This window comes from Sinocyclocheilus grahami, unplaced genomic scaffold (genome assembly GCF_001515645.1).
Source record: "Sinocyclocheilus grahami isolate Dianchi unplaced genomic scaffold, SAMN03320097.WGS_v1.1 scaffold98.1, whole genome shotgun sequence".
NCBI classification, from domain to species: Eukaryota; Metazoa; Chordata; class Actinopteri; order Cypriniformes; family Cyprinidae; genus Sinocyclocheilus; species Sinocyclocheilus grahami.
The window spans coordinates 532,681-545,493 of record NW_015505277.1 but is presented as its reverse complement, the minus strand read 5'-3'; the positions used below and the strand labels follow the sequence as shown (position 1 = coordinate 545,493).

Genomic DNA, 12,813 nt, shown 5'->3' with positions numbered 1-12,813 from the left:
CCCCTGCCCCCCCCGACGAGCCGCCACTGAGTAAAACAATGAGAGAGAGAGAGAGAGAGAGGGAGAGAGAGAGAGAGAGCGAGAGTGCGAGAGTACGAGAGAGAGTTTTCTTTAGAATGCAAGCATTTAAGTTTAAGACTTTCAAAACATTTCTGGCAATGATAGCCACATTCTCTGAGATATCATGTTCCAAGCCAGAATAGCTGAATTTAAATGCATTTCAAGTCAGCTTAATCAGAATGTGTCTGTGATGTCCAAAAATGCTGTCTACCCTTGTGAAAATGAAGTCTGCTTAATAGTATTAAGTATTTGTAGTGTACTTTAATGTCTTGTTAAGTAAAAAGCTGTGTGTTTGTAATAAACATAAGGCATTTTAACTGGCCAAAATACAAATTCATAACCCATAATAATGCTTTCTCCTGTGATAAATGTCATCCTCTATTGCCAAAATCCACCAGCATATTTGTTTAGAGCTGTTTTGGACTGTTTTCACTTGTAAATAGTACTTTATCCGTGCATATTTCTCTCCTGATTCAGACAAGATGAATCTTTTACTAGAGAAAGCACTATTATGGATAGAGGACTCATATTTAAGCCAAAAACAATGGTTTGAAGTTAAACAATGAGCTTTTAACTTCACAAGATGTTAATTGATGGACTAGAGTTGTGAGGATTACTTGTGTATTATTGTGATGTTTTTATCAGCTGTTGGACTCTCATTCTGACGGCACCCATTCACTGTAGAGGATCCATTGGTGAGCAAGTGATGTAATGCTAAATTTCTCCAAATCTGTTCTGATGAAGAAACGAACTCATCTACATCCTGAATAGCCTGATATTGAGTTAATATTTAGCTCATTTTGATTTTTGTGGTGAACTATTCCTTTAAATGTTAAATTCATACAGTATTCATTTAACACTTAACTATATTCTTTTATACTATATTAAAAGTATATATTCCTTTAAAGTATTTTAATGTATATTATTTATAAATAACAATAGTATTAATTTTAAAAAGTATGCTAAAGTGTACTTTTTTTAAAGAGCTCGGTATGCAGCTCACTGGGTTTTGAGACAGCCGCTATATTCCTAACACACAATATAGAGTCACTGTGCTGGCAGCTCTATAGAGAACACAGGTGATTGTCTGCTGCGGTGTGTATGATGTGTGCAGTGGGTTAATTGAAGGCGGGCTGCAGGTGAACTCGTTTGTGGTGTAATTACAGTGGCTGAGAGTGTACGGCTGAAAAGACAAGATTAATAGCACTGACTAAAGTCCATTTCAGAGTTACACTCTTACTCTTGATGAGACCTGAAGTGCAGCGCATGAACAGAGAGCAGGAAAGGAACTGCTGCTTGTGTGTTAATAGGATGACCTGCAGCACACGCTTTAAAGGATGTATATCATGGAAAACAGGATCTGCTCTTTGATATAATAGAGCTAAATTTTCTACAGGCAAACTCTAAAGTTCATGATTCAAAGCTTCCTCACTGGATCATTTATTCAAACTTAATTGCAAAAATGACTAGAAATTGTTTCAACGATGAGCGTGTTAACATCTGACCACCCCTATTTAAATATTAATGACACCTATTTGGCATGACATTATGGGTTTTATTGGCCTATTCAGATATAACACTTTTTTTTATTGTATCATTTGTTAATTATTGTAGTGAATTTAAACATTTAAATAAAATGTCATTTTTTTACTTTTATTTTTATATTACATTAATTTAATATTTACAACAAAAAAGGACTAATTAATTTATCAATCTGGCACAGTTCTATTCTAAAAATAGACAAATACTGGTGTATATATTGGCAATCATGCGAGATTCATTTCCTTATATAAATCTTTCAGCAGCAAAAAATGTGGAAAATAGAGTAAATTAACAACTAAATTAGGTTTTGGGTGCAAGAAACCTTGACTAACATTATAAGTAGGACTCTGGGAAATAATAGCATGCAAGAGAAGTGTAGATTATGCCTCTTTTTAATGAGTGATCCAACCCAGATGGTGATTCCCGAGGGAGTTCAGAGACACTATTTGGAACACTGACATATTAATGAAGAAAATGTTGCAGATATTGATATGTACTCACACAAGGAGCAGAAGTGGGTAGTGTAAGGTGTCTATGAAGCCTGCAGGTTTTAGTATCTGCATGCTGAGGCCTGTGTATGACAATCAAAGACATTCATCTGCATCTCTATTATATTAATATCCTTCTTAAACACCAACACAATTTAGATAACATACTGTAATCCTCTATGTTTATCTCTCTGTATTCCACTTTCGGCATCTGCATGGAGTTCACCGTTCTCCTCAAGTTCAGATTCAACTCGATGTCACGCACCTCTGCAGAAAGAGAGAAACCAATCATTGTGCGATTAAAAAGGAACAGTTTACCCCAAAAATGAAAAGTTCCAAACCAACAATAAAAGTCGTTTAGCTTAATGTTCATGCTGCGCACATTCCAAAACATCGGTCTCCATTATAGCTTTCAAATCTCTTTTAAACATTGCACCAACATTTGGAATCACTGATATGACCTGTGTCTATATACTGTGTATATGCAACACTTGTGGTATAATGGTGATTATGTGATTGTGCATTGCAAGAATCTGTTTTACAGTGAGGTAACTTACAATGGTAGTAAATAGGGCCAATTTATATACAGTAATTTATAAAATACTCACTGTTACAGCAGCATTGTTATGACTAGTTTTGTTCAATGACTCTTATTTTGATATTAATTTCATTCCATTGTTTCTTTGTAAGCAGCGTAAATGTCTATGCATGTGCTAAACTTTTATTATGTCTTATATATTTCTAACTGTTGCCACGACATTAAGCCTAAAATCTTAAAACGGATGTAAAAGACAAGAACAAATGTACAGCTGATGTTTTTAACAGAAGAATTCATGTAAATGCTTTTATAAAATTATAAGCTTCAAGTTTATTTTTCAATCATTTATTTTAAAGAAAAGGAGATGCAAGCCACAGATATTGTCAATTGAGCTTAACTTGTATTAAATATGAAATATTCCTTTAGTTTTAATAATAATAATTTTTTTTTTTTTGAGGTGGGATATCCAAGGTTAGTGTATGTTTTAAAAAGAAAAAGCAGCGTGGACATTCTGCTAAACATTTCCTTATAGAAACTTACACAGATATGGAATGAGGGTGAATAATTATTGACTAAATCATGGCACAAATGTTATTTTTGGGAGCTATTCCCAAGCTATTAACCACGTCAATGCAAAATGCATTGTTTATCTCAAACTAAGCATCTGCAAGCACTCACAAAACCTGAGGAAATGAGTAGCTAATTGTTCTGGGACATAAATGAGAAACGGTTGCAGGATTAACAGTTGTAGATGTTCAGAGGTTGTGAGAGACCTGTGAGCAGCTGGCTTTCCTGATAGAGAGCGACTAAATAGAGCAGATATCCCGTCTGCTGCTGTAAACATGGAGACCTTCCATTCTGAGCAGCAGCGATAGAGTCTTGGAACTGCACGTAACAATTAAGAGCACATTGCGGTTGAGGGTTTCGTTTTAAGACAGGCTTATCAGTGCCTGCTCAGACTCAAGCCTCACAAAGCACACTTGCTCCCATTGCACCAATGCTATTGACATAGCCGCACATTTAGAGATGGATCCGTATGAGCGTCGTGTAAGTCATCTGAATTTGACCTTGGTGGCACATTTAGCATTTACTGAATGGACCTGGCAGAGAAGGGAAGGGATGGGAAAAACATCTGAAATGACAGGGTAAGAACTCTAGATTAAATTGTAAACAAACAATTGATAAACATTCTACCCACACACACAGGTGTGAGCTCTGTGAGATGACTTCTGTGACGGACCGTCGCACTAAATCACTCTCTCGCTGTAATATCATTGGGCTTACAGGATATTATATACATAATAACACAATTACCAGCCTCTTACACAGAGAGGTCACATTTCTATGGAAGCCATGGCACGTCTGGCAATAATCCAATCATCTGTAAGTGCTCTCACTGTGCAAGCAGGCATGTGTAGGGCTATTCAATCACACACAGTCTATGGTAGGCCTGGAAGCAGCTCTGATCATCAATTGACATGCTGTGGGTATATAATGCAATGAGACAAGTATGCGAGTGTGTGTGTGTGTGTGTGTGTGAGAGAGTCTGACTGTGCCAGTGTTTTAACGTGGAGGTTGGTAATGAGAGCATCTTCCTAAACTTGTCACTCTTCATTTGAGTGCTTAATTCTAAGCAGTTTGGTTATTAATGTGAGTGACAACCAAGGATGTTATGATACCCAGCAAAATGTTAAATTTAAAGACCCCCTGTGGTGAAAATCAAGTTTTTAATGTTGTTTACATATCTGTCTGGTTTCTTAATATGCTTAAAGCCACATGAAAATTCATCAGTTAACACCATTGCTGAGCATTTTCTCCTACAAACTGCAGTGTCCTAAAGATGCGGTTTGAAACTGCTCCTGTTTCCTACCGTCACAAGCATGTAATCAATCCCGCCAATTGCAGGCTGGGACTTTTTATATTTCTATCTCACATAGGTTTCTATTTACAATGTATTTTTTGCAGCATTTAACAATGTAGCCAAACACAGGCATATCATGAAATGCAATTGGTGTTTAAGTTAGAATCCACTCACCAGTCAAAACAGCAAAGTTTGTGCAGTCAGTGCAGACCTTCACTGATTATAACAGAACTTTGTGAGATCGTGTTGAACTAGAATATTCAAAAAGCCATATTCAAGACACAAAGAAATTATTTTTATGGGGTGGAAAAATGCCATTATGATTATCAAAGATGAGTTTTAAGGGACTAAATTAGTGACTGCAGGGGGACTTCAAACAAACTAACTGTTATCTTTATTTAACATCAGGATCATTCCTACAGTTTAGTGAATTTTGGACTGAGCAAGTCTGCTTGAAAAAAAAAACGTTATCCGAAAAACACACTGGTCAAGCTCAGGATAGTATAACACAATCCTGACCAAATATTCTGCATGTGGTCTAGGACTTTTATTCTGTTAGATGGCATTTTTACTTTGCAATGTGTAATAGGGTGGACATTTGAAGGGAAGTTTACATGACAACAACTGTAATGGTAAGTTTACATGACAACAATGTAGTAAAAATAAAGTATTTAACTTGAACTTTTTAAAAGTTTCTTATACAGACAACATTGTCATAACAATTCCCATTCACACTGATCTGTGAAAATAACTAAAAACACTATATAATGCATGCCAGGCCAGTAATTGGTGACGTCATTAAAAAAAGAAAAAAACACTATGCATCTGCACTGAACATGTAATACACATGCGCATGACATTACCATTTTCACATTTTGGTAGTTTGCACAAAGACAATAACGGCAATAAAGACAATAACACACTTGCACTGTGAAACCGGTTTTCTGCTGTTCTGTAAATGAACGGCAAAAACGCATACAAAGTTTTCCGTTTTTAGTTAAAAAAGGGTGTCCTATAACCTTCCCCCCCCCAATCAAGTCATGCAATTTAGGGCATGAGCTTAACATTTTAAATGGCAAGTAGCACTAATGTAACAGGGTGAACTGGAGTTTGAGAGACATATAGTAATTAAATGGTTTTACTCATTAAATATGATAATAAATTGTATTTTATGTCAAGTAAATTTATACACACACTCAAAACTGCTAATTTAGAAAAAAAAACGTATATATGTAACAAACATGCAAAAAAATAAGAAGTCAGGAAGGGGGCCAACACTTTTTCACACCACTGTATGTAACCCTTATTTCAATGTGAAGTTGAGAAAACATGACTGGGACATGGGAATTTGTCTGTACAAATTATTCTTAGGTACTAATCATTTTCTCAGGTACTAATCAATTTGTGTCAACACCTACTGTATGCATGGGAAATCATGTGGGATGAAAACTGATTAACGTTTTATGTAAAAAAAAATGCAGTATTGCTTCATGGGGACCAAATCCACTGAACTGTAGAAATGACCCAGCAATGAAATATGACTCTATTACTGTATAAAATGAATGAATTGTGATAATTAAACAGCTTTGAGAAGTAGGCAATCGAGGCAGTTGCCCGGGGCAGTGTTCTCTGCATCAGGTGCTCGCTCCATATTCTGGCAGTTTCACAGAATTGCGTCCACTCGTTCTGCTTGACCTTCTCACCGAAAATGAATTGTGGCCTTGTGGGACACCTTTTCGAGCAGTTCCCTAAACTTTGCCAACTTCCTTTTCACTTTTGGATGCACCACAAATATAGGATAAATGATAAATGATAAAAACACATACAAAGAGTCTCTAAAATGTGCCCTGTATCGATTACCCATTCATTGACATACACTACAATGCTATTTTACTTGCTTTCTATTGATAGCCTATAATTTACATTAACCGTTTAAAATTTTGGATTCAGTTAGATTTTCTAAAAATGTTTTTGGATAAGTCTCTTATGCTCATCAAGGCTGCATTTATTCGATCAGAAATATAGTAATATTGTGAAATATTATTAAAAATTTTAATAACTTTTCTCTATTAATATATTTTTTTTCTTGTGAAGGCAAAGTTGTGAAGGAAAGTCTTCACTGTCACATGATCCTTTAGAGATCATTCAAATATGCTGATTTGGTGCTCAAGAAACATTTCTTATTATTATCAATGTTGAAAACAGATGTGCTGCTTAATATTTTTGTGAAAACTGATACTTTTTTGACATTTTAAAAATTTCTTTAAAATAGAAATATTTTGTAGCATTATAAAAATCTTTACTGTCACCTTGATTTGCAATTAATTTTTTATCAAATGCCTCCCTATAATGCCTCCTAGGGCAGTTGTGGCCTAATCGTTAGAGAGTCAGACTTGTAACTCGAAGGTCGCAAGCTCAATTCTCAATATCGGCAGTAATTGTAGGTGGGGGGAGTGAATGTACAGCACTCTCTTCCACCTTCAATACCCATGACTGAGGTGCCCTTGTGCGTACGGGGACGTGAGCAAGGCACCGAATTGGGGGTTCGGTGCCTTACTCACGTCCCCGTACGCAGCAGCAAAGATGGCTGCCCACTGCTTCGGGTGTGTGTTCACTACTTACTGCTGTGTGTGTGTGTGTGTGCACTTGGATGGTTTAATTCCGAGTATTGGTTACCATAATTGGCCGTGACATCACTCACTTTTTTTCACTATTAATCATTCATCAGTGGGTGATGTGAAACTTCTAAATCTTTGACCTGTTTGTGAGTGTATTGTAAGTGTGTGTGTGAGTTTGAGTGTGTGTATGCTACTCAGTGGTAAGCAGTCAAATGACAGGAGTAAGACCCAGCAGATCATCCAGAACTCAAACACACACACAAACAAACAAACAATATAGAGAGGAGGAAAGTTGGATACTCACTCTGTCTGTCATGGGTGCTGTAAACCGTCACATATGGAACATCAGGACCTGACAATATGCCAACATAATCATCAATAATTAATGACACAGGACATTCATTGGTTTTCATGGTTTGAACAAATGCTTTGCAAAAGTATGCATGTTATTTTTGTTCGTCAATCAGTAATTCTCACAGCTGGGAGTTGTAGCAATTGTGTCTCACAGAATGCATCTGTCCTGTCCAAATCTTTTATATGAATTATTCATGCATGATACTGACGAAATACAATTGAACATACTCGCATCACCTGTTGCAGCAACTGGATCAAATACATTTTTGCACTTGGACTTTGATGACCAATTTGCAATTATTAACAGTGTTTACTTCACTACTACTATAACTAATACATAGGGTTAAAGGGATAGTTCACCCAAAAATAAAAATTTGCTGTTAACTTACCCTCCGGCTATTAACTTTGCTGTTAACTTTACCCTCCGTTGGCGATTCAATAAAGTCCACGGCTGTCACTTTGAGAGCCAAAAAAGCATATACGGGCAACACAACATTAATACTGTGACACTTTACGATATATTGAGGCCTTATGAAGCGAAACGATCAGTCTGTGCAAGAAACTAAATATTATTACTTGTAATCCATAGCCTCAGGCAAACAGCCCTGAATATCTTCATGTGAGTCAGGAGTGCAAGATTTCTGTTGCTTAATGACATATGTGCGGGACCAAAAACATGCACAGACTTATAATTTTGCTTCATAAAACTTCAATATATTGTCAGGAGCCAAGGGTATTCATTTTATGTTGCCTATATATGTTTTTGGCTCTCAAAGTGACAGTAGAAACATACTTGCATTTTATGAATCACCAAGGACCATGGTGTCAAATCTTTACTGTTCCACTGAAGAAAAAAAAGCCACCTGCTGAACATCTTGGATGGCCTGAGCATGAGTAAATTAACAGCAAATTTTCATTTTTTGGGTGAACTTTCCCTTTAAGAGATTTGAACAGACCTTACCCCTATAGCAGTGGTTCTTAAATCCAGTCCACTGCTTTGCATACTTTGCGTACAGATCAGTGGGTCCCCAGGACTGGAGTTGAGAACCACTGCCCTAAAGTATTATTGTTCTGACAAAAAAGGTCTATTGTTTATGGTCAATAGTGTATTGTTGGAGGAAGCACTTTCAAACCAAGCATCTTTCTGTTGGTCAGTGCAGAGAATTCTTGTGACCAACTTAAAATGACTAAAATCTGCATGAGGAAATCTTTCACATTCATGCAAAATTCTAAATTTTGTGGATTCCTATTGAAATGACTGGATTTCACCTGGGAAATTTGCTAAACAACGGTAAATATGAAAGCACCTTTACATTTCTATATGTAACAGCCTGAATCACTTGTGCTACATGATACTTCAAATCAACATTCTTCTTACAGAAAGTTGTGCAATTACTTAATGATCTGTCTTTCAATTTCTGCCTGCCTAACCACATTTTCTTTTTAAAAATCTAGTTTGGATCATCACACAGTTTCTCATATAGTGTGAGAAAAGTGAGATATGATAATTAAGAAAAATAATGTTATAGCTATTTATGTAAAATCAAAACTATTCGAAACTACCTTAAAAACAAACATACAAACAACTCTTTTTATAACTACATTTATGCATTGTAGCAGATGCTTTTATCCAAAGCTAATAACCATAGTATAAATAAAGGTATGTGATTGTTATGTATTAAGTCATAGTTTATATGTCAGCAAGACTCTAGAGCAGTTTATCCAGTCATTTTACAAGTTCTCTAAAGTTTATTTTATAAACAGCCTGCCACTAAACTGAAAAAGGTGCTTAAAAGCTTTTGTTAATGAGCATCTGCAATGAAACTTTAACAAGTGGCACAACAGCACTGATCGTAAACACAACAGTCATTTCTCCAGGAGTTCTGTCACAACGGTTCAGTGAATTACAAGCATTCAAGCCTTCAGAACACATCAGCTGCTGTAGAAACAAGCCCTCCAAATAATCAATGCACTTTGCAGAATGAAAACTTCACTGTTGAACAATAACAACATGCTCTTTGACAATGCGTCTGCTCGCGCTGTCTCCATCCCTTTCTCTATTCTTCTAGCGTAACACTGAAGCTTGTCAGGAGACAATATAAAAGTAAAGGTTCATGGGATCTAAATTGACATTCACCACAGTGTCAACTCACAAGCGTTTATTAAAAATGTGTCAGGGTAATGGTGGGTCATTTTAATTCTCAGCTTTACAGCCAAAACAAGACTTTACGTAAGTATTTCTTGACCTTTCATTTCTTTTGTTTTTTACAAAAAAAGTACAATTCTAATTACTACTACACATCATACAGTATATGTTCCTATATTATGTTATCTTGTTCGCACATATACCCGTGGTAGTAAGAACAAGCAAAATAGAAACAAAGAGATGTCTACCTTTACAACTGAGCAGAAAATAGTCCATGCTGGGACTGAAGAAGCCACTGACGTACCCGCAGCTGTCAGTGAAATCACAGGACAGACAGCGGCGGTTGAAGGTGCCCACCGTGTCTGCGCTGGAACAACCACAGATACATTAACACTGTCAGCGAGAACAAGCCTGTGACAGCACAAGACAAACTTCACACGGCACAAAACATGAATATGTATGTGCTGTATGTACCTGTAGAGATGTCTTCTTTTAGGGTCATCCTCAGTGCTGAGGAAATATCTGTTCATACAAAACATATGATATCAAAACATACTCGATATAACAATAGCTATACAAAGGTGACAAAGAAGTACACTTCAGCATAAGTTTAAAAAGTGTACTTATTACAGCAATTATATACTTCAAAAATGTACTTAAGTCAGAACTGAATGTTGTCAGACACTAAATGCCTGTTAATTCAAACTAAATGAAAATGTATTATAATGTAATTAGCTAAGAGTGCTTTTTGACCCACTTAGGACTTAAGTACATCTTTTTAGGCCATTTCAACCAGTACTGGTTTAAAATATGGTTAACGTGTACTGACATGCATTTATGATAAACTACAATATGATTTAATGTAATTTCTATTAAAACCTGTATGCCATGTATTGATATATATATATACAGTATATAGTGCCCTCCATAAGTATTGGAACAGTAAAGACAAAATTGTTCTGTTTGCTGTGGAGACAAGAAATCTGTAAATATGATTAAAAGATGAATATGAGACAAAACTACAGAGTGTGTTTCAACACATAAATGTTTTACCATCTAAGAAGATCAGCACTTTTAGAGTTCATCCCACTATCTGATGTGAGCATAAGTATTGGAGCAGCTGCCTCGCAGGTCTTTCTAAGTGATCAGCTGTGTCATGTTGCATTAATTCTTCAGATATAAAAAGCAGGGAATGTGTCGTATCAGTTATATCAATTGCTTCTGCATTCTGAGTCTTGCATTCGATGACGACACACACAAACCAGGATGAAGACGACGGAGCTGACTTTGAGAGAAAAGCAAGCAGTTTGGCTGCTAAAAGAAAAGAGGAAGTCAATTAGAGCTATAGCAAAAACAAAGGGCATGGAGAAATCAAGAGTTTGGAAACCACCGGCGACATCAGCAACCAACAACGACCTGATCGGCTGAGAAAAACTGCAGTAGTTGATGACAGACAAATCATAAAAGCTGTGAAAATGAACCCTAAAATACGTGTCTGTGAAATCACCAACAACCTTCAGAAAGCTGACAATCTACTGTCCGCAGGAGACTTTGACACAGAATTACAGAGGCTACACAGCAAGATGCAAACCTTTGACAAGCACCAAGAATAGAAAGGCAAGATTAGAGTTTGCAAAAGCCAGTAGAGTTTTGGAACAGAGTTTTATGGACAGATGAGACAAAGTTTAACCTTTATCTAAGAGATGGGAAAGCAAAAGTGTGGAGAAAAAGGGAACTGCAAATGATCCTAAGCATACAGCCTCGTCTGTAAAGCATGGTGGAGGTGGTGTCATGGCATGGGCATGCATGGCTGTCTCTGGAACAGGCCCTCTCAATTTTAATGATGACTTAATGTTTGATGACAGTAGCAGAATGAATTCGGAAGGGTACAAAACCATCTTGGCTACCAAGAAAATGCCACCAGACTCATCAGAAAGCAGACTAAAGGCATAAACTCCCCAAAACAAGCAACAGTTGGAACTGGCTGCATTAAAGGCTGGGAAAAGCATTTCAAAGGATGAGACCAAGTGTCTGGTGATGTCTATGGGTTGCAGACTCACTGCTCTGATTGCACGCAAGAGATCTGCAACTGAATAATAGCTTTTAATCTTTTACATCTGCCTTAAGTTCAACTGTCCCAATACTTATGCTAACATCAGATAGTGTGATGAACTCTAAAAGTGCTGTCCTTTTTATTTGGTGTTGAAACAGCTAATAATAAAATGTGACATTCTGTAGTTTTGTTTCATATTCATCTTTTAATCCGATTTGCAAATGTCTTGACTCCATAGCAAACAGAGCAATTTTGTCTATTTTTTTAAGTTAGACATTTGTAATGATGAATTTGCAATTTAGTACATTTAAAATAAATTAAGGTTACACTTTCTTTTAAGGTGTCCTTGTTACAGTGTAATTATACATTTAAGTACTGAGTAAGTAAGGGATAATCAACGGCTAGCCGTGCATTAAATGGTTTTAAATGCACGACGTGGAGGCAAAGAACCGCCTGACGCGAAGTACATTTAAAATCCTTTAAAGGTCCCATGACATGCTGCTTTTTGGATGCTTTTATATAGGCCTAAGTGGTCCCTAGTACTGTATCTGAAGTCTCTTTCCCGAAATTCAGCCTTGGTGCAGAATTTCAGCCACTACGAGCCAGTCCCACAATGAGCTTTCCTTAGGATGTGCCATTTCTGTGTCTGTAGCTTTAAATGCTAATGAGGAGGAGAGAGGCGGGGCAACTGCCATGCTTCGCTCGTTTGCAAGCCATGATGTCTCTCGAGGAAAAAAAAAATATTGCACTCGCCTCGCACGGTAGTAGCTCATTTTCTCATGGGCGGGCCAAATTCTCTGGGCGGGTAAAGCAGAGAAAGGGGAGGTAACCTTTCCCCGTATGACGACATAAAGGGAAGATTCCAGATTGGGCCATCTGAGCTTTCATTTTCTCAAAGGCGAAGCAGGATACCCAGGGCTCGGTTTACACCTATCGCCATTTCTAGCCACTGGGGGACCGTAGGCAGGCTAGGGGAACTTATATTAATGTTAAAAATAAAGTGAAATTTTCATGCCATGGGACCTTTAATGCACGGCTAGTCGTTGATTATCCCGCTTATTCCATGGTCATTTGCCAAGTTATAGACAAGTTAAAACTAGTATTTCTTTACAGCGCAATATTTGACCGAATGGGTAAAAATGCCAGTTCTTTT

At 36.9% G+C, this 12,813-nt stretch overlaps 1 protein-coding gene across 1 annotated transcript in view; it reads right to left on the bottom strand.

Moving 5' to 3' along the window:
* dpp6a (dipeptidyl-peptidase 6a) overlaps nucleotides 1-12,813 on the bottom strand; it is a 33,191-nt gene that overhangs the window by 12,709 nt on the left and 7,669 nt on the right. The window contains exons 6-10 of the mRNA XM_016276097.1: nucleotides 10,082-10,129; nucleotides 9,856-9,974; nucleotides 7,412-7,459; nucleotides 2,259-2,357; nucleotides 2,104-2,173 (exon numbers count right to left, since the gene is read on the bottom strand). Coding sequence (XP_016131583.1) covers nucleotides 2,104-2,173; nucleotides 2,259-2,357; nucleotides 7,412-7,459; nucleotides 9,856-9,974; nucleotides 10,082-10,129 — 384 coding nt within the window. The remainder of the gene's footprint in view (nucleotides 1-2,103; nucleotides 2,174-2,258; nucleotides 2,358-7,411; nucleotides 7,460-9,855; nucleotides 9,975-10,081; nucleotides 10,130-12,813) is intronic.